The 26,248-nt window shown below is 39.4% G+C and overlaps 1 protein-coding gene and 1 pseudogene across 1 annotated transcript in view; both read right to left on the reverse strand.

The window, feature by feature from the left end:
- The window catches only part of C9H11orf65 (chromosome 9 C11orf65 homolog), a 123,196-nt gene that overhangs the window by 73,363 nt on the left and 23,585 nt on the right, over positions 1 to 26,248 (reverse strand). Inside the window, 1 exon segment of the mRNA XM_067750954.1 lies at positions 16,365 to 16,454. Coding sequence (XP_067607055.1) covers positions 16,365 to 16,445 — 81 coding nt within the window. The 5' untranslated portion in view covers positions 16,446 to 16,454.
- Positions 13,874 to 14,797, reverse strand: LOC137230834 (large ribosomal subunit protein uL30-like; annotated as a pseudogene).

The raw sequence follows: 26,248 nt of genomic DNA on the forward strand, positions 1-26,248 counted from the left end.
CACCATATGATCTTACTTATGCATGGAATTTAAACAACAACAACAATAAGCTCGTAGACAAAAAGAACAAAATGATTATTGCCAGAGGTGGGGGATGGGGGGTGGGAGAAATAAATGAAGGGGGTCAAAAGGTACAAACTTCCAGTTATAGCATAATTAAGTCATGGGGTGTAATGTAAAGCATGGTGAATTATAGTTAATTGTATTGTATTGAATATTTGAGAGTTGCTAAGAGAGTAAATCTTAAAAGTCTTCAACACAAGAAAAAAATTTTTGTAACTATCTATGGTGACAGATGTTACCTGGACTTATTGTGGTGATTATTTCACAATATATACAAATTTTGAATGATTATGTTGTCCACTTGCAATTAATATAATGTTATATGTCAATTATACCTAAATAAAAACAAACAAAATGGACAAATTCCTTGAAAAAGTAATTTATCAAAATGGGTACAAGAAGAAGCACACATCTGAATAGTCCTGTATTATTAGAGAAATGGAACTCATAGTTAAAAACCTTTCTATATGGAAAACTCCTAGCACACATGGCTTTGCTAATGCGTTATTCCAAACATTTATAGAAAAAATAATACCAATCACACAAACTCTTAGAGATAATGAAAAAGAAGAAAAACTTCCCAATTCCTTTTAGGAGACCAGCATAATACTGATACAAAACCTGGCAAGGACATTACAACAAAGAAAAATTGAATTTAAAAATAAATATGCAGAAAATCCTAAGCCAATGCTTAGCAAATCAAATCCAGGATATACCAAAAGGGTAACAATCAGGATGAAGTGGAGTTTATTCCAGGAATACAAGGTTGGTTTGACATTTGAATGTCAATGAATGTAATTTACCACGTAAAGAGAATGAAGGAGACCATATGACCATTTAGGAGCAGCAAAAACATTTGATCAAATTCAATACCCAGAGTTTTCATAAAAACAAGAATAAAAATCTTAGCAAATGAGGAATTAAGTTAACTTCCTTAAACAGATAATGAGTTTCTACAAAAAAATACAGATAACAGCTTACAGTGGAATATTATATGCCTTCTCTCTGTGTTCAGGAAAAAGAAAAGAATGTCCATAATTCTTTTGAGTATTGTGCTGGAGGGTCTAGTCAGTGCAGAAAAGCAAGAACAAGAAATAACAAGTATAAAGTTTGCAAAGGAAAAATGAAAGTCATCATGCAAAGATGACATGATTATGTGGAAAATCTGAAAGATACTCAGCTATCAAAAACAATGAATTCATGCCATTTGCAGCAACATGGATGGATCTAGAGATTATCAAACTAAGCAAAATAAGTCAGAAAGAGAAAGACCAATACCATATGATATCACTTATATGTGGAATCTAAAATTCAATATAAATCAACATATCTACAAAACAGAAACAGACTCACCTATATAGAGAACAGACTTGTGGTTGCCAAGGGGGAGGTGGGGTAGGGGAGGAAAGGAATGGGAATTTGGGTTTAGCAGAGGCAAACTATCATATATAGGATGGATAAACAACAAGGTGCCACTGTATAGCACAGGGAACTATATTCAACATCCTGTGACAAACTATAATGGAAAAGAATATGAAAAAGAATATATATATGTATAACTGAGTCACTTTGCTGTATAGCAGAAATTAACACAACACTGTAAATCAATTATACTTCAATAAAATCTAAAAAAAATCTGAAAGGACCTATTAAAAAGCAATTAGAAATAATAAATGTATATTTAGTCAGTATATAAAAATAAATATTTATATAAACTAGAAATGAACAGTTAGAAAATAAGATTTAATAAATAACACCACTTACTTTAGCATAAAAAGCCAAATAACCTAGAAATCAAATGAAAGATGTATAAGACTTCTGCACTATAAACTACAAAACATTATGGAGAGGAATTAAAGAAGATATAAATAAATGAAGAGATACACCATGTTAAAAAAACCCGTGAGCATAGTAAGATATTAGTTCTCCCCAAACTGATCAATTGATTTAATGCAATCCCAATTATAATGCCAACAAAATTTTTTTAGAAATTAAAACAAGTTGATTCCAATGTTTATACGGAAATGCAAAAGTCCTAAAATAGGTAAAATAATCTTGAAGAACAAAGTTAGAGGACTCTATTAACATATATCCACTCTTATTATAAAGCTACAGATTAAGACAATGTGGTATTAACCCAAATATAGACAAAATAATCCAATGCAACAGAGTAGAAACTATAGAAACAGTTCACATATATGATTTCATGACTTTACAAAGGCACCACTGCAATTTATTGTGGAAAGATGGTATTTTTCAATAAAAGATACCTGGTCATTTGATTATCCATAAGGAAAAAAATGACCTTTGTCCCTGTTATCATACACAAACATTAGTTGGAGATGGATACCAGATCTCAATGTGAAACTAAACAAATAAGCCTCTAGAAGAAACATAAGGAAAATATCTTCTGACTTTGGGTTAAACAAATATTTCTAACTCCCCCGCATCTTTATTGAGACATAACTGACATATAACATTGTGCAAATTTAAGGTATACAACATGATGATTTGATCTACATATATAGTGAAATGAATACCACAAAAATTTAGTTAACACATCCTTCACCTCACATAATTACCATTTACTGTGTGAGTGGTAAGAATTTTAAGATCTACTCTCTTAGCAACTTTCAATTATTCAACACAATACTGTTAACTAGAGTCACCATGCTGTACATTACATTCCTAGAACATATTAATCTTATAACTGGAAGTTTGTACCCTTTGATGATCTCCGCTCATCCCTCCCCTACACCCCCACCACCCCTTCTAGCAACAATGTACCCCCTATATCTAAGAGTCCAGGGTTTTTTTGGTTCCACATATAAATGAGAGCATACATTATACAGAATTCATCATTCTCTGCTTGACTTATTTCACTTAGCATAGTGCCCTCCAGATCCATTCATGTTGTTACAAATGGCAGGATTTCCTTTCTTCTCATGGTTGAATAATATTCCGTTATAAATAATATTAATATGCTATACTAATATTAAATGTTTATATATAATATCTTCACATAATATAATATATAATATATAAAACATTATCACATTTTCTTTATCCATTCATCTGTCAACAGATACTTAGGTTGTTTCTATGTCTTGGCTAGTGTAGATATGCTGCAATGAACATGGGAGTGCAGCTGTCTCTTTGAGGTAGTGATTTCATCTCCTTCAGAAAAATATCCACAAGTGAAATTGCTGGATCATATGGTAGTTCTATTTTTTATTTTATTTTTTGAGTAATGTCCATGCTGCTTTCCATAGTGGTGGTACCAGTTTACATTCCCACCAAGAGTGTACAAGATTCCCTTTTATCCACATCCTCGCCGGCACTTATCTCTTGTCTTTTTGATGGAGTCTGCTGTTGGAATTCTTTAGCTCAGTTTTTTTATTATTCAGATCTAGGATGTCTTTTTGGCTTTTTGGAGGATAACTTTTATTTCTTTGTTGAGCTTCTCACTTTGTTCATGTACTGTTTTCCCAATTTCATGTAGTTGTCTGTCTACATGTTCTTGTAGTTCCATGAACTTCCTCAAGAGGATTATTCTGAATTCTTTGTTAGACAGTTCACAGACCCATACTTTGAGTAAATTATTGGAGCTTTATTAGTTTCTTTTGGTGGTGTCATGTTTACTTTGGTATCTGTGCATCTGAGTAAGTGGTCTTTTCTTCCAGACTCTAGAGGTTCCCTTCAGCAGAGAAAGACCTTCATCAGTTAGCTCAGCTTGGGGTACTGGATGGGTCATCTGGTAGCATCCATGGGCAGGTGGAGGCTTGCTATTGGGGTGTCTATTTGGGTGAGGTCACTGCCCATGTTCTGAGGTGGGCATGATGGCTTACTTACTTTCAGGCAGGACTACTAGCTGGGCTCTGCAATCACCTCTGGTTAGGTGAAGTCATAGGCTGTGTTCCCTGGCAGGGAGGTGCCACTGGCTGGACTCTGCAACTAAGCAGGGCTGCAGGCTGGGCTCTGCAATCACTCCTGGTTGGGTGAGGCCTCAGGATGTGCTCCCTTACCAGATGGTGCTGCTGGCCAGACTTCATGTTCGGGCAAAGCTACAAGCAAGGCTTTGTGGTTGGATGCAGCCACAGGCTGTGTTCTGTGATCAGGTAGGGCCATAGGCTTTGCCCCAAAGTTGGGCAAGGCTGTAGGCTGGGTTTTGTGATGGAGTAAGCTGCTGGGTGTGCTCCTCTGTTGGAGGTGGTCACTGGCCAGGCTCTCTAGTTGGGCAGGGCCTCCAGTTATATCATGCAGTTGTGGGGGGTCTAGAGACTGTGCTCCTTGGTTGGATGGGGTCACTGTCCAGGGACCCTAGCTGGGTGGGACCATAGGCTATGCTCTGCAATTGGGTGGAGTCACTGGCTAGGCTCCCTTTAGCTACAGTTTTTTAAAAGGTCTTTTTAAAAATAAATTTATTTATTTATTTTTGGCTGCGTTGGGTTTTCGTTGCCGCGTGCGGGCTTTCTCTAGTTGCGGCGAGCAGGGGCTGCTCTTCCTTGCGGTGCGTGGGCTTCTTCTTGCAGAGGCTTCTCTTGTTGTGGAGCACCGGCTCTAGGCGTGCAGGCTCAGTAGTTGTGGCTCACGGGCTCTAGAGCACAGGCTAGTAGTTGTGGCACATGGGCTTAGTTGTTCTGCGGCATGTGGGGTCTTCCCGGACCAGGGCTCAAACCTGTGTCCCCTGCATTGGAAGGTGGATTCTTAACCACTGCACAACCAGGGAAGTCCCTGGCTACAGTTTGTACTCAGTAATTAGGCAAAGCCATAGGCTTGGATCTGTTTCTGGGCTTCGTGACTGGCTAGGCTTCCTGGTTGGGCAGGACTGAAGACTATGCTCATAAATCGGGTGGGGCTGCGAATTTGCTTCCTTGCCTAAGTGGGGCCATAAAACAGTTTCTGTAGTCAGTAAAACCTGTTGGTTTGGGACCCATATCAGGTAGAACTGCCAACTGAGCTCCCTGGCCAGATGGGGCCACTGGCTCAGCTCTGCAGATGGGCAGAGCCTGGCTGAGATCTCTGCTCAGGTATTGCTGTAAGCGGTAATGCAAACTGCCAAGATCTGAGCACAGGTTGCTGTCAGCCATGCCCCTCTTTTCTCTGTCTCTATCAAATCCCCAGTGGTCGAGCCCTGCAGATTCCCCCAGTGATCCCCATGAGGCAAGACCTGAGTGCACCTCCCAGGAAACGTCCTGGAACACTGGGGGACCTGGACTTTTGACACCATCTTGATGACAGTACCTTCTACATAAACACTTCTTAAATGGACACAGACAGCACTAACCGTAAAGAACAAATGATAAACTGGCTCTTATTAAAATTAAAGACTTATCAAAAACACCTTTAAGAGGGAAGTGAGGTACCCTGGAAGATGATATTTTATATTGCAATAAAGGATTTGTATTCAGGATATTTGAAAAACTCCTCCAAGTGAATATTGACAAGGGAGAGGTGATGGAACTTGGGGATTTGAATACTGCAAGATATGTGAAGAAAAGGATAGGGATATTTATATCCTCATCATATATAATAAGGAGTCAAGTGATCCTTTGTTAGCATGATGGAACAAGAAACAAAAGTCTTTAAAGCAGCAAGGTAAGAAACAGAGGAATTAAAACAATGACATGATACTGAGGGGGGAGATAAGCAGGGTTTTGGAGGATAAGTAAGGTAAATTCTTAATCATCTTTGCAGAAAGTCAACAGATCACTTCTAAAGTTGATAAGTAAAATATAATAAGCATATTATTTAGAAGCATGGAACTAGTGACTAGAAGATCTAAAACAAAAAGTTAGATAAAAGTGGTTGCTTTTAGAGTATGAAGGTGGAAGGTAGTGAGATGGGGTAAAGACTTGCTTTTTAGTGTAAGTTCTTTTACATTATTTTAAAGAAGTACACAAAGTACTTTGATAAAAATATCTTAAATTACAGAAAAAACTGCATTCACATTACTACGACTATGCAAATTATTCAATTACAGGGCCACATAATATGCTAAAACTATGCATCTTTATTTAGAAGTCACCCTCTGGGCCACTTGAAGTAGAATGTATCTAGAATCAAGATCAAATGTACTGAGTGAAGTAAGTCAAAAAGAGAAAAACAAATACCGTATGCTAACACATATATATGGAATCTAAAAAAAAAAGGTTCCGATGAACCTAGGAGCAGGACAGGAATAAAGACGCAGACTTAGAGAATGGACTTGAGGACATGGGGAGGGGGAAGGGTAAGCTGGGACCAAGTGAGAGTGGCGTTGACATATATACACTACCAAATGTAAAATAGCTAGCTAGTGGGAAGTAACCACATAGCACAGGGAGATCAGCTCCATGCTTTGTGACCACCTAGAGGGGTGGGATGGGGGGGTGGGATAGGGAGGGTGGGAAGGATATGCAAGAGGGAGGGGATATGGGGATATATGTATACGTATAGCTGAATCACTTTGCTATACAGCAGAAACTAACAACATTGTAAAGCAATTATACTCCAATAAAGATATTAAAAAAAAATCAAATTATTCTCTTTACATAGAGGTTAGAAATATATTAATTTGCCTTATATTTGAACCATGACTTTCATGGTTAGTTGTTTTTCGGAGTTTCTAACCTCTTTTTATTTTTTATTTTATCTATTTTTTTGTGGAATCTAAAAAAAAAAAGATACAAATGAATGTAGTTATCAAACAAAAACAGACTCAAAGACATAGAAAACAAACTTATGATTACCAAAGGGGAAGTGGGGGGAGGGATAAATTAAGAGCTTGGGATTAACTGATACACACACTACTCTAGATAAAATAGATAACCAACAAGGACTTACTGTATAGCATAGGGAACTATGCTCAATATCTTGTAATAAACTATAATGGAAAAGGATATATTTATATAACTGAAAAACTTTGCTGTACACCCAAAACCAACACAACATCGTAAATCAACTACACTTCAACAAAAAATTTCAAAAAACATCTACCACTTCTGTGCAAAGTTTGAGGGTCCTTAGAGTTTGGTGTGCTGCCTGACAATTTACAAGGGTCTTGAAAATCTGCTAGTTTTTCTTTCTTTTTTTTTTTTTTTGAGGTACGCGGGCCTCTCACTGTTGTGTCCTCTCCTGTTGCGGAGCACAGGCTCCGGACGCGCAGGCTCAGCGGCCATGGCTCACAGGCCCAGCCGCTCCGCGGCATGTGGGATCTTCCCGGACCAGGGCACGAACCCGTGTGCCCTGCATCGGCAGCCAGACTCTCAACCACTGCGCCACCAGGGAAGCCCGAAAATCTGTTAGTTTGGAGTGAAACCTAAGAAAGAGAAGTCTCTCTGGATGGTCCAGGGCTTCAGTGCAAGTGATAACATTAGTTGGCCCTTTAGGGCTGAGTAAAAACAATGACAAATGGAATTGTGATGGTGGTTCATGATGATCTGTGAAACCTATACTACTGTATGAATCACAGAAGAAACATTCAGGGTTTGGGAGCAATGCTCTATCATCATTGGGTAAGTATTCTGTATGACACACTTTTTATCTTACATCTGGACTCTGCTGGATTCTAGTTATTTAACATGATCTTCCATAAAGTAAGTTTTGTGTTATTCTACCTGGCAAAGTACTCTGGCCAATTGAGATGCTGGCTGAACATCAGTGAACATAGTGAGCAGTAGGTGGGATCAGCTGCAGCAACAAGGAATGTAGTCTCTACACAAACTTTTCTCTTGATTTTTTAATTGTAATAGTTATTTTAATTAATTTATCTCCTCTTTCTCTTATATTTCTACCAATTTTATATTGGTAGTGTTTGTGGTGATAAAGGTAGCATTATTTCAAAGTTTTACAATATTTAAATGGAATACCAACAAAGAACAAAAGGGAATATCAACCCATAAAGTTCAGACATTTTGCCAGATTAAAAAAAAATTTTTAAAGATCTTTATTGGTGTATAATTGTTTCATAATACTGTGTTAGTTTCTGTTGCACAACAAAGCGAATCAGCCACATGCATACACATGTCCCCATATCCACTCCCTCTTGAGCTTCCCTCCCATCCTCCCTATCCCACCCCTCTAGGTCATCGCAAAGCACCAAGCCGATCTCCCTGTGCTATGCTGCTGCTTCCCATGAGCCAACTATTTTACATTTGGTAGTGTGTATATGTGGATGCTACCCTCACTTCGCCCCAGCTTTGCCCTCCCACCCCATGTCCTCAAACCCATTTTCTATGTCTACCTCTTTATTCCTGCCCTGCAACTAGGTTCATGAGTACCATTTTTTTTTTTTTTTTAGATTCCATACATATGCGTTAGCATATGGTATTTGTTTTTCTCTTTCTGACTAACTTCACTCTGTATAACAGACACTAGGTCCATCCACCTCACTACAAATAACTCAATTTCATTTCTTTTTATGGCTGAATAATATTCCATTGTATATATGGGTCACATCTTCTTTATCCATTCATCTGTTGATGGACATTTAGGTTGGTTCCATGTCCTGGCTATTGTAAATAGTGCTGCAATGAACATTGTGGTACATGTCTCTTTTTTTTTCCTGCGGTACACGGGCCTCTCACTGTTGTGGCCTCTCCTGTTGCGGAGCACAGGCTCCGGACGCACAGGACCAGCGGCCATGGCTCACGGGCCCAGCCGCTCCACGACATAAAGGATCTTCCAGGACCGGGGCACGAACCGGTGTCCCCTGCATCGGCAGGTGGACTCTCAACCACTGCGCCACCAGGGAAGTCCACATGTCTCTTTTTGAATTATGGTTTTCTCTGGGTATATGCCCAGTAGTGGGATTGCTGGGTCATATGGTAATTCTATTTTTAGTTTTTTAAGGAACCTCCATACTGTTTTCCATAGTGGTTGTATCAATTTACATTCCCACCAACAGTGCAGGAGGGTTCCCTTTTCACCACACCCTTTCCAGCACTTATTGTTTCTAGATTTTTTGATAATGGCCATTCTGACTGGTGTGAGGTGATACCTCATTGTAGTTTTGGTTTGCATTTCTCTAATAATTAGTGATGTGGAGCATCTTTTCATGTGACTCTTGGCCATCTGTATGTCTTCCTTGGTGAAATGTCTATTTAGGTCTTCTGCCCATTTTTACCCTGGATTGTTTGTTTTTTAGATATTGAGTTCCATGAGCTGTTTGTATATTTTGGAGATTAATCCTTTGTCTGTTGTTTCATTTGCAAATATTTTCTCCCATTCTGAGGGCTGTATTTTCATCTTGTTTATGGTTTCCTTTGCTGTGCAAAAGCTTTTAAGTTTCATAGGTCTCATTTGTTTATTTTTGTTTTTATTTCCATTACTCTAGGAGGTGGGTCAAAAAAGATCTTGCTGTAGTTTATGTCAAAGAGTGTTTTTCCTATGTTTTCCTCTAAGAGTGTTATAGTGTCTGGTCTTACATTTAAGCCTTTAATTCATTTGGAGTTTATTTTTGTGTATGGTGTTAGGCAGTGTTCTAATTTCATTCTTTTACATGTAGCTCTCCAGTTTTCCTGGCACCACTTATTGAAGAAGCTGTCTTTTCTCCATTGTATGTTCTTGCCTCCTTTGTCATAGATTAGGTGCCCATATGTGCATGGATTTATCTTTGGGCATTCTATTCTATACTGTTGATCTATATTTCTGTTTTTGTGCCATTACCATACTGTTTTGATTACTGTAGCTCTGTGGTATAGTTTGAAGTCAGGGAGCCTGATTCCTCCAGCTCCGTTTTGCTTTCTCAAGATTGTTTGGTTTTGCGGGGTCTTTTGTGTTTCCATACGAATTTTAAAATTTTTTGTTCTAATTTTGTGAAGAATGCTGTTGGTAGTTTGATAGGGATTGCATTGAATCTGTAGATTGCTTTGGGTAGCATAGTCATTTTCACAATATTGATTCTTCCAATCCAAGTACATGGTATATTTCTCCATCTGTTTATGTCATCTTTGATTTCTTTCATCAGTGTTTTATAGTTTTCTGAGTATAAGTCTTTTGCCTCCTTAGGCAGGTTTATTCCTAAGTATTTTATTCTTTTTGTTGCAATGGTAAATGGGAGTGTTTCCTTAATTTCTCTTTCTGATTTTTCGTTGTTGGTGTATAGGAATGCCAGAGATTTCTGTGCATTAATTTTGTATCCTGCAAGCTTACCAAATTCAGTGATTAGTTCTAGTAGTTTTCTGGTGACAACTTTAGGATTTTCTACTGTCGATTTCTCCTTTCATGGTTGTTAGCGTTTGCCTTATGTATTGAGGTGCTCCTATGTTGGGTGCATAAACATTTATAATTGTTATAGCTTCTACTTGGATTGATCCTTTGATCATTATGTACTGTCTCTCCTTATCTCTTGTAACAGCCTTTATTTTAAAGTCTATTTTATCTGATATGAGTGTTGCTACTCCAGCTTTCTTTGGATTTCCATTTGCATGGAATATCTTTTTCCATCCCTTCACTTTCAGGCTGTATGTGTCCCTAGGTCTGAAGTGGGTCTCTTGTAGACAGCATATATATGGATCTTGCTCTTGTACCCATTCAGCCAGTCTGTGTCTTTTGGTTGGAGCATTTAATCCATTTACATTCAAGGTTATTATCGATATGTGTGTTCCTATTCCCATTTTCTTAATTGTTTTGGGTTTGTTTTTGTGGGTCTTTTTCTTCTCTTGCATTTCCCACTTAGAGAAGTTCCTTTAGCATTTGTTGTAAAGTTATTTGGTGGTGCTGAATTCTCTTAGCTTTTGCTTGTCTGAAAAGCTTTTGACTTCTCCATTGAATCTGAATGAGATCCTGCTGGGTAGAGTAATCCTGGTTGTAGGTTTTTCTCTTTCATCACTTTAAGTATATCCTGCCACTCTCTCTGGCCTGCAGAGTTTCCACTGAAAAATCAGCTGATAACCTTATGGGGATTCTTTTGTATTTTATTTTTTGTTTTTCCCTTGCTGATTTTAATATATTTTCTTTGAATTTATTTTTTCTTAGTTTGATTAACATGTGCCTTGGTGTGTTTTTCCTAGGGTTTATCTTGTATGGGACTGTCTGTGCTTCCTGGACTTGGGTGACTATTTCCTTCCCATGTTAGGGTAGTTTTCAACTATAATCTCTTCAAATATTTTCTCAGACCCTTTCTTTTTCTCTTCTTCTTCTGGGACCCCTATAATTCGAATGTTGGTGTGTTTATTGTTGTCCCAGAGGTCTCTGAGACTGTCTTCAATTCTTTTCATTCTTTTTTCTTTATTCTGTTCCTTGGCAGTTATTTCCACTATTTTGTCTTCCAGCTCACTTATTCATTCTTCTGCCTCCGTTATTCTGTTATTGATCTTTCTAGTGTATTTTTCAGTTCAGTTATTGTGTTGTTCATCTCTGTTTGTTTGTTCTTTAGTTCTTGTAGATCTTTGTTAAACATTTCTTGTATTTTCTCAATCTGTGCCTCCATTCTATTTCTGAGATTCTGGATCATCTTTACTATCATTACACTGAATTCTTTTTCAGGTAGATTGCCTATTTCCTCTTCATTTATTTGGTCTTGTAGGTTTTTACCTTGCTCCTTCATCTGTGACATATTTTTTTGCCATCTCTCTCTCTCTTTTTTTTTTTTTTTAAATGAGTGGGATTGCATTCCTGTCTTACTAGTTGTTTGGCTGAGGTTTCCAACACTGGAGTTTGTAGGCTATTGTGTAGAGCTGGGTCTTGGTGCTGAGATGAGGAGCTCTGTGAGACCTCACTCCAGTGAATATTCTCTGGAGTCTGAGGTTCTCTGTTAGTCCAGTGGTTCAGACTTGGAACTCCCACCATAGGAGATTTGGCCCAGCTCCAGGCTCATGAACCAAGATCGTGCAAGCCACCTGGGGTGGCAAAAAAAAAAAAAAAAGCAACAACAAGGTAAAAAATAAAATTAGACTAGGAAACTAACAGATATGTTAGGAAGAATATAAAAATAAAAATATAGATGAATCAGAAACCAGAAGGTACATTAGTACCACAATAATAAAAAAGAGGAGGGAAAAGGGAGGGGAGGCGAAGGCCTTGGCTGTGGAGCGGGGGGCTTAAGCAAGTGCAAGTTTTGGGTGGTGGGTGGGGCCAATGCTCAGGACCTACAGGACTGGAAAAGGCCCTGGGGGCTGTGGGGAGTGGGGCTTAGGTTCAAGGAACAGAAGGGGTCCAGGCACGGCAGGGGACCTCACCTGGGAGCCCAGCAGGCTTCCTGGGCTTGAGTGGGCCAGGCAATCGCTCTCTGGTCCTCTCCTGCTCTTCTCAGAGAGTCCCTCCTGCCTGCCTCTCCTGATCTCCCCAGCTTCTGGGGTGCTGATCCCGTCTGGACTCCACTTCTCCTCACCCCTTCAGTCCCCCTATGTCCTACTGGTTCACTTTGGGGTTCCTCCCATCTCCTTGGGTGTCAGAGTCTCCCACCAGTAGCTGGCAGTCACCCCAGTTGTGGGGAGATGTTAACTCCACATCTTCCCACACCACCATCTTGACTCCACCTCCCTCTAATGTCTTTTTAAATCCAGCTTCTCAGTCATACCTTCTATTGCGTGGTGTACTATTTAGTCTCCAGATACAACCTTCCTAGAGCCATTCAACATAACGATCTAAGCTAAATTGATTACCATTTTTATTTCCTTCAGATTCTGTTATTTCTTTTTCTTTTCTTTCTGTTTCTACATCATTGGTTTTCCTTAAATGTCAGGTGATTGTCCATTAGTAGTGACAAATGAAGGTCTGTGTCAATTTTTCTAGGGAGCTAGTGTAAGTATCCTGTGCTTTTGTGTAAGTCTCTGGTTTTCCACTGTTCACACTCATGAATGGGAAGATTGCCTTGGGCCTTTGTGAAGTGGGTTAATGAACAGACTTTCTTAGAGGAAGTATGGTCAGGTAGCCAGCAATAACACAAGGCATCTCTCAAATACTAAAATTAAGAGGGTTTTACTGTGGAGTACCAAATCCATGCTAGAACTAGCTTTCCCAGATGGTTCACGTAAATTTTTTAAAGAGATAATCCTTCAGGGTTTGTTTCTTTTTGGTGGGGGGGATGCTGTGCTACTGCACAGCATATGAGATCTTATTTCTCTGACCAGGGATTGAACCTGCACCCCCTGCATTGGAAGCGCAGAGTCTTAACCACTGGGCTGCCAGGGAAGTCCCTTGTTTTTTTTTTTAATTTTTACTTATGTTGTGTTATAGTTGATTTACAATGTTGTGTTAGTTTCAGATGTACAGCAAAGTGGATCAGTTATACATATATCCATTCTTTTTCAGCTTCTGATTTGGGTTTTAAGAAGAGGACTGATCATCAGGGAAACCAGAAAATTCCATCTTGAAGCCCAGCAGAAATAAATGGTGGGCATTTCCCTGAGTCATAAATGGCACAGGGGCTCAGCAATCTACCACCATGTTCTTAACAGGAAACACTCCATTTGGCTGGGGAAAGGGTCCATCTGTCTCACAGATCCAAGAGTAGGTTAAAATTCTGAGCTAGAGAAAAGAACTAAGCCAATTGCAGGCAAGGATAAGGAAGTTACCAGATACACCTAGGGACAGCCACGTCTGAGAGCTTGCCAAGCTGTCACTGAAGTTAGAACATGGACTCACAGCAGAGAGCATTATTTTTGTGTGCTTCTTTCCAATTGTATTTCAAGTTCTTTCCAAAACAAGGCCCTGGGCTCGGTTCACTGCTGTCCTGTATTCATGCTTGGGTATTCATTCACCAACATTAAACCCCAGGATAGAAGATGTGATAAAACAGGACTCCTTTCTCCATGGAGTGAATCTTTGCTGGTTTCAGTGGTGGATGGTGGTCATCACAGAAGACACACAGGAAATTTTCCTTGGAACTGAGGTGGGATGAAAACTGCCTGCTGTGAACATCATCATCTTTTTCCTGACCTTTTACCTCCAGTTTCTGAAGATAAAGCAGAAAATAATCTTCCTTGAAGATAATGGGTAACAATTCCATAAAACAAAAACACATGCTTCCAATGCACTGTGCTTTCAGATATTCTGGGTTTAGTTCAGCTGCCAGATGAGTCGATTGATGCATTCACCTTGATAACCAGGTGAGCCCACTTCCTTGAGGAAGCCCCCTCTATTCTTGGTAGCACAATAGGCTACTTAGAGTTGCAAAGGGCACAAGAACCCTGAGATCACCTGAAAATCCTTCCCTGGGAAGGCAACTCCATGAATGAGGTCTTCCAAGCAAACGACACCAAACTTCCCCAGGTGCTCCCCAATCACTGTGTTGTCTGTCAGTGTGACGATTTTATTCTTGACCTTGGCTTGTCCACATTTAAAGATGAGTTCCTGAACAGACTTCAGATTTGCAAATCCCCAGGTCACATAAGTTTCCACTATATGAAGTGCTTTTATGGTTTAAGGGGTTACTTTCATAAAGACATCACTGAAAATCTTATTCAGGCCAAGTCTTGCAATGGTCCTCTGCACCAGTAAACTCACCCCATTAATCATTTGGATGTGTACAACAAAGACTAAGGAGTGTTTATCTGGCACTTCCAAGCCACGAGGTTTCACTTCTCGTCTGAGTCGCACCCTGTCACGTAGTTGCCACCAGGACTCATGTAGGAACCATTCTAGTTGCTTAAACTTGAGTTTTTCTCCTTTCCTCTGCTCCTTCCTTTGCAAAAGCACCTGCTTTGCCTGGGTGGCTTTGAGGGTCTGATAAGCCTTCCTCTTTTTCAGGAGATTTTCTGGAACCAAAGGGATCTTTTTTATTGGCTCTACCTCTGCCATATTTCCAAAGCTGTGGGCTACTCTGGGTTTGTTTCTCTTATATGCACAATGGTAAATATCCATCTACCAGTAGATTTTTGACTAATGATAAATAACCACCTGCCTATAGCTTTGGGTCTTGAAGTGACAGTGGAGACAACTGGCACAGCTGTTCCATGTACAGACCTTCAATTAACCCTATTGTCTATAGTCATTCTCCTTTTAGCCTTTTTAAATTGCTAAATCCTAATTGACGTCCTTTCTAGGGTTCCAATGACAAACGAGCTATCTCATTAGTGCTCCTTTAAGGTATGTATAGGCAAGTCTTCTACATAGATATGTCCAACAGGATACTACCATTTATTTTTGGTATGAGATAAAATTTCCTATTTGCTCATGAACTCCCTTCTCTCTGTTATGGGTTAACTTTCTATACATTGTCACTTCAGTTGGGTTCTAGAAGGATAGAAAGTGAAAATGTGTGTTCAGTCTACCATCTTGTTAAAATACACACACACACGTTTGTTTATGTACATGGCTTCTCTACTGAAGCTCCTTAAACACAAGAATGTATTGTAAAATGCCTAGCACAGTGTCAGGAACATAACAGGTGTTCAAAGGTATGTGGCTGATTGGATTTGAATGTGGGAGAGAAGAATTACAAATGACAGAAAAGCTTAAGCCTAGATGACAAGTATGCTGTTAGAGACCAACAAAGGAATAGTAGATTTTAAAGGAAATTCTTTTTTTTTTAGTGTTGGAAATCAATAGTTGTGCCCCAGCATAGGCAAATAATGGAAATTATTTTTCAAGACATCATTAACTGATATAAAGTTACTTTTGTGTGCTAGAAAGAGAGCCATACCACTTCACACACAGAGTGTTGATGCTATCCTAGAGAAAAGAGAGAAGTCATTTCACCTCTTGGCTCTCACCTAACCCAGTAAATCAAATTGGAATATTTCTTATTGGATAAGGAGACTAATTCTACTCAGACTAGAGCATGGTGAAAAACTACTACATTAATCCAGATATACTTTACGTCCTCAAGAGTAGGTACTGAATAAATATTAAATGAGTGAATGTATCCCAACACTTGCTCACAAACCTGATTCCAGAGTCAAGATATAAAATGTTTAGAGGTGAAAGCCAAATAAGCCAATTAGTGATACTTTTGCTCATAGTAGCCATTATCAAAGTGCCTGGCCCAGATCAGAAACTCAATAAATATTAGTGAGGTTAATAAGATAATTAATTAATGCTAATTTTTTGAAACTTAAAAAAAGTCTACTTATAAAGCAAAGGGTGGTATACAACTCTTTAATATACTAAAAGCTGTTGAATTGTATACTTTATTATTTTTTAAAGTCTTTATTGAATTTGTTACAATATTGCTTCTGTTCCATGTTTTGGTTTTTTGGCCACAAGGCACGTGGGATCTTAGTTCCCCAACCAGGGATCAAACCCACACCCCCTGCATTGGAAGGCAAAGTCTTAACCACTGGACCGCCAAGGAAGTCCCTGAATTGTATACTTTAAACAGGTGAACTATATCAATTACATCTCAATAAAGCTGCAAAAAACCGAAATAAACTCACAAGGAAACTTTTCCAGGCCTTCTGAATGACTCTGGCAGCTCTATCTCTCTTTGTAAATTCTGATTCCTGTTTCCAAGCCATGCAAAAGTCCTAAAAGAGAATAAGCAAAGGAGTATATTTTAAATTAATTTACATACTCCATTATGAAACTGTCACTAGAACTCAATGAAAATCAAATAGAAATTATAAAGGAAATAATGAAAATGATATTTGATATCAAAATAACTATAATAAAAATTAAAATTGACACCTATAATTGATAGCCTAATATGTTCCAATTTGTCTCTTTTTTATTGAAGTATAGTTGATTTACAATATTATATTATTTTCATTATTTTTAAAGATTATACTCCATTTAATGTTATTACAAAACAATGACTATATTTCCCTGTGCTGTACAATATCCTTGTTGCTTATCTATTTTATTCATAGTAGTTTGTATCTCTTAATCCCTTATTCCTATCTTGTCCCTCCCCTTTTCCCACTCTCCACTGGTAACCACTAGCTTGTTCTCTATATCTGTAGGACTGTTTCTGTTTTATTATATACATTCATTTGTTTTAGCTTTTAGATACTCTATGATAACATAGAGTATTTGTCTTTGTCTGACTTTTTCACTAAGCATAATACTCTCTAGGTCCATTCACATTGTTGCAAATGGCAGAATTTCATTCTTTTTTTACAGCTGAGTAATATTCCATTGTATATATACATACCGCATCTTCTTTATCCATTCATCTGTTGATGGATACTTAGATTGCTTCAATATCTTGGCAATTGTACATAATGCTGCTATAAACATTGGGGTTAATATATCTTTTTGATTTGTGTTTTCATTTTCTTTGGATATATACCCAGCAGTGGAATTGCTGGATCATATAATAGTTCTATTTTTAGTTTTTTGAGGAAGCTCCATACTGTTTTCCACATTTGCTGCACGAATTTACACTCCCACCAACAGTGTATGAGGGTTCCCTTTTCTCCACATCCTTGTCAATGTTTGTTACTTGTAGACTTTTTGATGATATTCTGACAGATGTGAGGTAATATCTCATAATTTTGATTTGTATTTCTCTAATGACTAGCAATGCTGAACATCTTTCCATGTGCCAGTTAGCCACCTGTATGTCTTCTTTGGAAAAATGTCTATTCGGGTCTTCTGCCCATTTTTAAATTGGATTTTTTTTTTGATATTGAGCTGTATGTGCTGATTACATATTTTGATTATTACCCCTATTCTTCATACCATTTGCAAATATTTTCTCCATTCTGTAGCTTGTCTTTCTGTTTTGTTGATGGTTTCTTTTGTTGTGTGAAAGCTTTTAAGTTTAAGTAGGTCCCAGTTGGGGTGTTTTTTGCTTTTATTTCTTTTGCCTTAGGAGAATGATCCAAGAAAATATTGTTATGATTTTATCTAAGTGTGTTCTGCAAATCTTCTCTTCTAGGAGTTTTATGGTTTCAGGTTTTACATTTAGGTCTTTAAACCACTTTGAGTTTTTGTATATGGTGTGAAGGAATGTTCTAATGTCATTGTTTTATATGTGGCTGTCCATTTTTCCCAAAACCACCTGCTGAAGAGACTGTCTTTTCTTCATGTATATTCTTGCCTCCTTTGTTGTAAATTAATTGACTGTAGGTGTGTGGGTTTATTTCTGGACTCTCTATTCTCTTCCATTGGTCCATATGTCTGTTTTTGTGCCAATACCATGCTGTTTTGATTACTGTATAGGATTATCTGAAGTCTGGAAGTGTTATGCCTCCAGCTTTCTTCTTTTTTCTCAGGATTGCTTTGGGAATTCAGGGAGTTTTGTGGTTCCATATAAATTTTATTTTATTTTAACTTTTTATTTTATATTGGAGTATAGTTTATTAACAATGTTGTGTTAGTTCCAGGTGTACAGCAAAGTGATTCAGTTATACGTATACATGTATCTATTCTTTCTAAAAAATTCTTTTCCCATTTAGGTAGTTACATAATATTGAGCAGAGTTCCCTGTGCTGTACAGTAGGTCCCGGTTGGTTATCCATTTATTTTTTAAAAATTTATTTGGCTGAGTTGAGTCTTTGTTACTGTGCACAGGCTTTCTCTAGTTGTGGAAAGCGGGGGCTACTCTTCTTTGCGGTGCACGGGCTTCACGTTGCAGTGGCTTCTCTTGTTGCGGAGCATGGGCTCTAGGCGTGAGGGCTTCAGTAGTTGTGGCTTGCGGGCTCTAGAACATAGGCTCAGTAGTTGTGGTGCATGGACTTAGTTGCTTCGCTGCATGTGGGATCTTCCTGGACCAGGGCTCAAACCCGTGTCCCCAATCTGCATTGGCAGGCAGATTCTTAACTACTGCACCACCAGGGAAGCCCGGTTATCCATTTTAACAATCAATCAATCCCAAACTCCCTAACTATCCCTCCCACCACCCTCCTCTGTTAACCATAAGTTCCTTCTCTAACTCTGAGAGTCTGTTTCTGTTTTGTAAATAAGTTCATTTGTATCATTTTTTTTAGATTCCACATATAAGCGATATCATACGATATTTGTCTTTGTCTGACCTACTTCATTCATTATGACAATCTCTAGGTTCATCCATGTTGCTGCAAATGGCATTATTTCATTCTTTTTAACGGCTGAGTAATATTCCATTGTATACATGTGTCACATCTTCTTTATTCATTCATCTGTTGATGGACATTTAGGTTGCTTCCATGTCTTGGCTATTATAAACAGTGCTGCAATGAACACTGGGGTGCATGTATCCTTTTGGACCATGTTCTTCTCCAGATATATGCCCAGGAGTGGGATTGCAGGATCATATGATAACTCCATTTTTAGTTTTTTATGGAACCTCCATACTGTTCTCCACAGTGGCTATACCAATTTACATTCCCACCAGCAGGGCTCCCTCTCTCCAGCGCTCTCCAGCATTTATTGTTTCTGGGTTTTTTGACGCTAGCAATTCTGACTGGTGTGGGGTGATTTCTCATTGCAGTTTTGATTTGCATTTGTTTAAATTATCAATGCTGAACATCTTTTCATGTGCCTCTTGGCCATCTGTATGTCTTCTTTGGAGAAATGTCTATTTAGGTCTTCTGCTCATTTTTTGATTGGGTTGTTTGTTTTTATATTAAGCTGCATGAGCTGTTTGTAAATTTTGGAGACTAACCTGTTGTAGGTCACGTTGTTTGCAAATATTTTCTCCCATTCTGCAGGTTGTCTTTTCATCTTGTTTATGGTTTCCTTTGCTGTGAAAAAGCTTTTGAGTTTAATTAGGTCCCATTTGTTTATTATTGTTTTTATTTCCATTACTCTGGAAGATGGATGGAAAAAGATATTGCTGCAATTTATTCAGAGAGTGTTCTGCCTATATTTTCCTCTAAGAGTTTTATATTGTCCTGTCTTACACTTAGGTCTTTAATCCATTTGGAGTTTATTTTTGTGTATGGTGTTAGAGAGTGTTCTAATTTCATTTTTTTACTTGTAGCTGTCCAGTTTTGCCAGCACCATTTACTGAGACTGTCTTTCCTCCATTGCTTCATCTTACCTCCTTTGCTGTAGATTAATTGACCATAGGTGTGCGGGTTTCTTTCTGGGCTTTCTATCCTCTTCCATTGATCTATATTTCTATTTTTGTGCCAGTACCATACTGTTTTGATGACTATAACTTTGTAGTATGGTCTGAAGTCAGGGAGCCTGATTCCTCCAGCTCCATTTTTCTTTCTCAAGATTACTTTGGCTATTCAGGGTCTTTTGTGTCTCCATACAAATTTTAAGTTTTTTGCTCTAGTTCTGTGAAAAATGCCATTGGTAACTTGATTGGGATTTCATTGAATCTGTAGATTGCATTGGGTAGTACAGTTATTTTGACAGTATTGATTCTTCCAATCCAAGAACATGATATATCTTTCCATCTGCTTGTGTAGTCTTCGTTTTCTTTCATCAGCACCTTATAGTTTTCAGAGTACAGGGTTTTGTCTCCTTAGAGACATCTAGAGACTGTCATACAGAGTGAAGTAAGTCAGAAAGAGAAAAACATATATCATATATTAATGCATATATGTGGAACCTAGAAAATGGTACAGATGAACCAGTTTGCAGAGCAGAAATTGAGAGACAGAAGTAGAGAACAAACGTATGGACACCAAGGGGGGAAGCAGTGGGAGGTGGGGGTTGTGGTGTGATGAATTGGGAGATTGGGATTGACATGTATACACTGATGTGTATAAAATGGATGACTAATAAGAAAATAAATAAATAAATAAATAAACATTTTTAAAAAATAAAAGCTCCTGTTGACACCTAAAAAAAAAAAAATCACAGTTTCAATTTCAGTACTTGTGATTGGTCTGTTCATATTTTCTATTTCTTCTTGATTCAGTCTTGGGAGATTGTACCTTTATAAGAATTTGCCCATTTCTTTCAGGTTGTCCATTTTATTGAAATATAGTTGCTTGAAGTATTTTCTTATTATCCCTTGTATTTCTGTGGTGTCAGTTGTAACTTCTCCTTTTTCATTTCTAATTTATTGATTTAAGTCATTTCCCTTTTTTTCTTGATGAATTTGGCTTAAGGTTTATCAATTTTGTCTATCTTTTCAAAGAACCAGCTTTTAGTTTCACTGATCTTTCCTATCTTTTCTTCATCTCTATTTCATTTATTTCTTCTCTGATCTTCATGATTTCTTTCCTTCTACTGACTTTAGATTTTGTTTGTTCTTCTTTCTCTAGTTGCTTTAGGTGTAAGGTTAGGTTGTTTACTTGAGATTTTTATTGTTTCCTGAGGTAAGATTGTATTGTTATAAACCTGCCTCTTAGAACTGCTTTTGCTGCGTCCCATAGGTTTTTGCTCACTGTGCTTTTGTTTTCATTTGTCTCTAGGTATTTTTTGATTTCCTCTTTGATTTCCTCAGTGATCCATTGGCTGTTTAGTAGCATATTGTTTAGTCTCCATGTGTTTGTGTTTTTTACTTGTAGTTGATTTCTAATGTCATAGTGTTGTGGTCAGAAAAGATGCTTGATATGATTTCAATTTTCTTAAACTTACTGAGGCTCACTTTGTGGCCCAGCATGTAGTCAATCCTCGAGAATGTTCCATGTGCACATGAGAAGAATGTGTATTCTGCTACTTTTGATGGAATGCTCTATAAATATCAATTAAATCCATCAGGTCTAATGTGTCATTTAAGGCCTGTGTTTCCTTATTGATTTTCTATCTGGAAGATCTGTCCATTGATGAAAGAGGGGTGTTAAAGTCACCCACAATTATTGTGTTACTGTCTACTTCTCCCTTTATGGCCATTATTATTTGCCCTATATATTGAGGTGCTCCTATGTTGGTTGCATATATATTCACAATTGTTATGTCTTCTTCTTGGATTGATCCCTTGATCATTATGTAGTGTCCTTCTTTGTCTCATTTATTACAGTCTTTATTTCAAAGTCTATTTTGTCTGATATGAATATTGATACTTCAGGTTTCTATTGATTTCCATTTACATGGAATACCTTTTTCCATCCCCTCACTTTTAGCCTGTATGTGTCCCTAGGTCTGAAGTGGGTCTCTTTAGACAGCATATATACACATCTTATTTTTGTAATCATTCAGCCAGTCTATGTCTTTTGGTTGGAGCATTTAATCCATTTACGTTTAAGGTAATTATTGATATGTATGTTCCTATTGTCATTTTCTTCATTGTTTTGGGTTTGTTTTTGTAGGTCTTTTTCTTCCCCTCCTCTTTTGTTCTCTTCTCTTGTGGTTTGATGACCAGCTTTAGTGCTGTGGTTTGGGTTGCTTTTTCTTTTTGTGTGTGTCTATCTATTGTAGTCTTTTGTTTTGCAGTTCCCATTAGGTTTTGATGTAGCAGTCTATATATGTACAAGGTTGTTTTAAGTTGCTGGTCTCTTTCACCTAGAGAAGTTCCTTTAACATTTGTTGCAAAGCTGGTCTAGTGGTGCTGAACTCTCTTAGCCTTTGCTTGTCTGTGAAGCTTTTGATTTCTCCATCACATCTGAATGAGAACTTTGCTGGGTAGAGTATTTTTTGTTGTGGGTTCTATCCTTTCATCACTTTAAATATATCATGCCACTGCCTTCTGGCCTGGAGAGGTTTTGCTGAGTAATCAGCTGATAACCTTACCAGTGTTCCTCTGTATGTTATTTTTCGTTTTTCCCTTGTTGCTTTTAATATTTTTTCTTTGTCTTTAATTTTTGTTAGTTTGATTACTATGTGTCTCAGCATGTTCCTCCTTGGGTTTATCCTGTCTGGGACTCTCTTCACTTCCTGGACTAGGGTGACTGTTCCCTTTCCCATGTTAGGGTAGTTTTCAACTATTATCTCTACAAATATTTTTTCAGGTTCTTTCTCTCTCTCTTCTCCTTTTGGGACCCCTATAAAGTGAATGTTAGTGCATTTAATATTGTCCCAGAGGTCTCTTATACTGTCTTCATTTTTTTCAGTCTTTTTTCTTTATTCTGATCTGTGGCAGTGATTTCCACCATTCTGTCTTCCAGGTCACTTATCTATTCTTCTGCCTCATGTATTCTGCTATTGATCCCTTCTAGTGTATTCATTTCAGTTATTGTATTGTTCATCTCTGTCTGTTTGTTCTTTAGTTCTTTAGGTCTTTGTTAAACATTCCTTGCATTTCCTGATCCTTGCCTCCATTCTTTTTCTGAGATCTTGGATCATCTTAACTATTATTATTCTGAATTCTTTTTCTGGTAGATTGGCTATCTCGACTTCAACTAGTTGTTTTCTGGAGGTCAGTTGTTTTCTGGGGTTTCATCTTGTTCCTTCATCTGGGACAAATTCCTCTGCCATCTCATTTTTTAAAAAATTATTTATTTAATTAATTTATTTTTGGCTGTGTTGGGTCTTTGTTGCTGTGCGTGGGCTTTCTTTAGTTGTGGCAAGTGGGGGTTATTCTTTGTTGTAGTGTGCAGGCTTCTCATTGTGGTGGCTTCTCTTGTTGTGGAGCACAGGCTCTAGGCACGCAGGCTTCAGTAGTTGCGGCATGCGGGCTCAGTAGCTGTGATTCACAGGCTCTAGAGTGCAGACTCAGTAGTTGTGGTGGGAAGTACACAACTCCCACCATGTGGGAAGTCCCTGCCATCTCATTTTGACTAACTTTCTGTGATTGCATTTTCTGTTCCACAGGTTGCAGGATTGTAGTTCTTTTTTCTGCTCTCTGCCCTCTGGTAGATAAGGCTGTCTAAGAGGATTGTGCAGGTTTCCTGACGGGAGGGGCTGGTTCCTGGTCAGTGGTGGGTGGATCTGGGTCTTGTCCCTCTGGTGGGCAGGGCCATGCTCAGGGAGAGTTTAAGCCACTTGTCTGCTGATGGGTGGGGCTGTGTTCCTGCCCTGTTTGTTATTTGGCCTTAGGTGACCCAGCACTGGAGACTACAGGCTGTTTGGTGGGGCTAATGGTGGCCTCCAGGAGGGTTCATGCCAGTGGGGACTTCCCAGAACTGCTGCTGCCAGTGTTCTTTTTCCCTGCAGTGAGCCCCAGCTGCCCCCCCACCTTTGCAGGAGACCCTCCAATACTTGCAGGTAGGTTTGGTCCAGTCTCTTATGGGTTCACTGCTTTTTTTCCCTGGATCCTGGTACACACAAGACTTTGTGTGCATCCTCCACGAATGGAGATTCTTTTTCCCCCAGTCTGTGGAAGTCCTGCAATCAAACCCCGCTGGCCTTCATAGCCAGATTCTCTGGGGACTCCTCCTCCTGTTGCCGGACCCCCAGGCTGGGAAGCCTGATGTGGGGCTCAAAACTTTCACTCCTGTGGGATAACTTCTGTGGTATAATTGTTTTCCAGTTTCTGGGTCACTCACCAGTGGGTATGGGATATGATTTTATCACAATTGTGCCCATCCTACCATCTCACTGTGGCTTCTTTTTTGTCTTAGGGTATCTTTTTTGGTGTGTTCCATCATTTTTTGGCGATGGTTGTTCAGCAGTTAGTTGTGATTTTGGTGTTTTCGTAAGAAGGGGGTGAGCTTACATCCTTCTACTCCACCATCTTGAGCTCTCAACATCTCCATATAAATTTTAGGATTATCCTAGTTCTATGAAAAATGTCATGGGTATTTTGACAGGAATTGCATTAAATCTGTATATTGCCTTGGGTAGTATGGCCATTTTAACAATATTAATTCCTCTAATCCAAAGCCATGGTATATGTTTCCATTTCTTTGACTAATCTTCAGTTTCCTTCATCAGTGTTTTATAGTTTTTGGATATAGGTTTTTCACCTCCTTGGTTTATGTTTATTCTTCAGTTTTTTTGTTTTTTTTTTGGATGCAGTTTTATTTTTTTATTTTTGGCAGCATTGGGTCTTTGGTGCTGTGCATGGGCCTTCTCTGGTTGCTTTGAGCAGGGGCTGCTCTTCATTGCAGTACATGGGTTTCTCATTGTGTTGGCTTCTCTTGTTGCAGAGCATGGGCTTGCAGGCGTCAGCAGTTGTGGCATGTGGGCTCAGTAATGGTGGCTCGTGGGCTCTAGAGTGCAGGTTCAGTAGTTGTGGTACACAGGCTTATTTGCTCCGTGGCATGTGGGACCTTCCTGGACCAGGGACCGAACCTGTGTCCCCTGCATTGGCAGGTGGATTCTTAACCACTGTGCCACCAGGGAAGTCCCTGGATGCAATTTTAAATGGATTTTTTTCCTTTCTTTTTCTGATATTTCATTACTAGTATATAGAAACACAACAGATTTCTGTATGCTAATCTTGTATTCTGCAACCTTGCTGAATTCATTTATTATTCTAATATTTTTTGCGTGGAGATTTTAGGGTTTTCTATGTCATCGGCAAACAGTGACAGTTTTGGGGAGACCTTCAAGATGGCAGAAGAGTAAGACGTGGAGATCACCTTCCTCCCCACAAATAAATCAGATATACATCGACACATGGAACAACTCCTACAAAACACCTACTGAACGCTGGCAGAAGACCTCAGACTTCCCAAAAGGCAAGAAACTCCCCACGTACATGGGTGGGGCAAAAGAAAAAAGAAAAAACTGAGACAAAAGAATAGGGACGGGATCTGCACCACCGGGAGGGAGCTGTGAAGGCGGAAACGTTTCCACACACTAGGAAGCCCCTTCACTGGCGGAGACGGGGGTGGGGGTGGGGGTGGGGGTGGGGTGGGTGGCAGGGGCGGGGGAAGCTTCGGAGCCACAGAGGAGAGCGCAGCACCAGGCGTGCAGAGGACAAAGCGGAGAGATTCCCACACCGAGGATTGGCGCCAACCAGCACTCAACAGCCTGAGAGGCTTGTCTGCTTACCTGCCGGCTGGGACGGTTGGGGGCTGGGAGCTGAAGCTCGGGTTTCGGAGGTCAGACCCCAGGGAAGCGACTGGGGTTGTCAGCGTGAACACAGCCTGAAGGGGGCTCGTGTGCCACAGCTAGCTGGGAGGGAGTCTGGGAAAAAGTCTGGACCTGCCTAAGAGGCAACAGACCATTGTTTCAGGGTGCGCGAGGAGAGGGGATTCAGAGCACCGCCTAAACGAGCTTCAGAGACGGGCGTGAACCGCGGCTATCAGCGCGGACACCAGATATGGGCATGAGATGTTAAGACTGCTGCTGCAGCCACCAAAAAGCCTATGTGCAAGCACAGGTAACTATCCACACCTCCCCTCCTGGGAGCCTGTGCAGCCTGCCACTACCAGGGTCCCGTGAACCAGGGACGAATTTCCCGGGAGAACACAGGGCATGCCTCAGGCTGTTGCAATATAATGCTGGCCTCTGCCACAGCAGGCTCTCCCTGCATTCCATACCCCTCCCTCTCCCCGACCTGAGTGAGCCAGAGCCCCTTAATCAGCTGCACTTTAACCCCGTCCTGTCTGAGCGAGGAACAGATGCCCTCAGGCGACCTACATGCAGTGGCGGGGCCACATCCAAA

The sequence above is a fragment of the Pseudorca crassidens genome, chromosome 9 (assembly GCF_039906515.1).
Source record: "Pseudorca crassidens isolate mPseCra1 chromosome 9, mPseCra1.hap1, whole genome shotgun sequence".
Lineage (NCBI taxonomy): Eukaryota > Metazoa > Chordata > Mammalia > Artiodactyla > Delphinidae > Pseudorca > Pseudorca crassidens.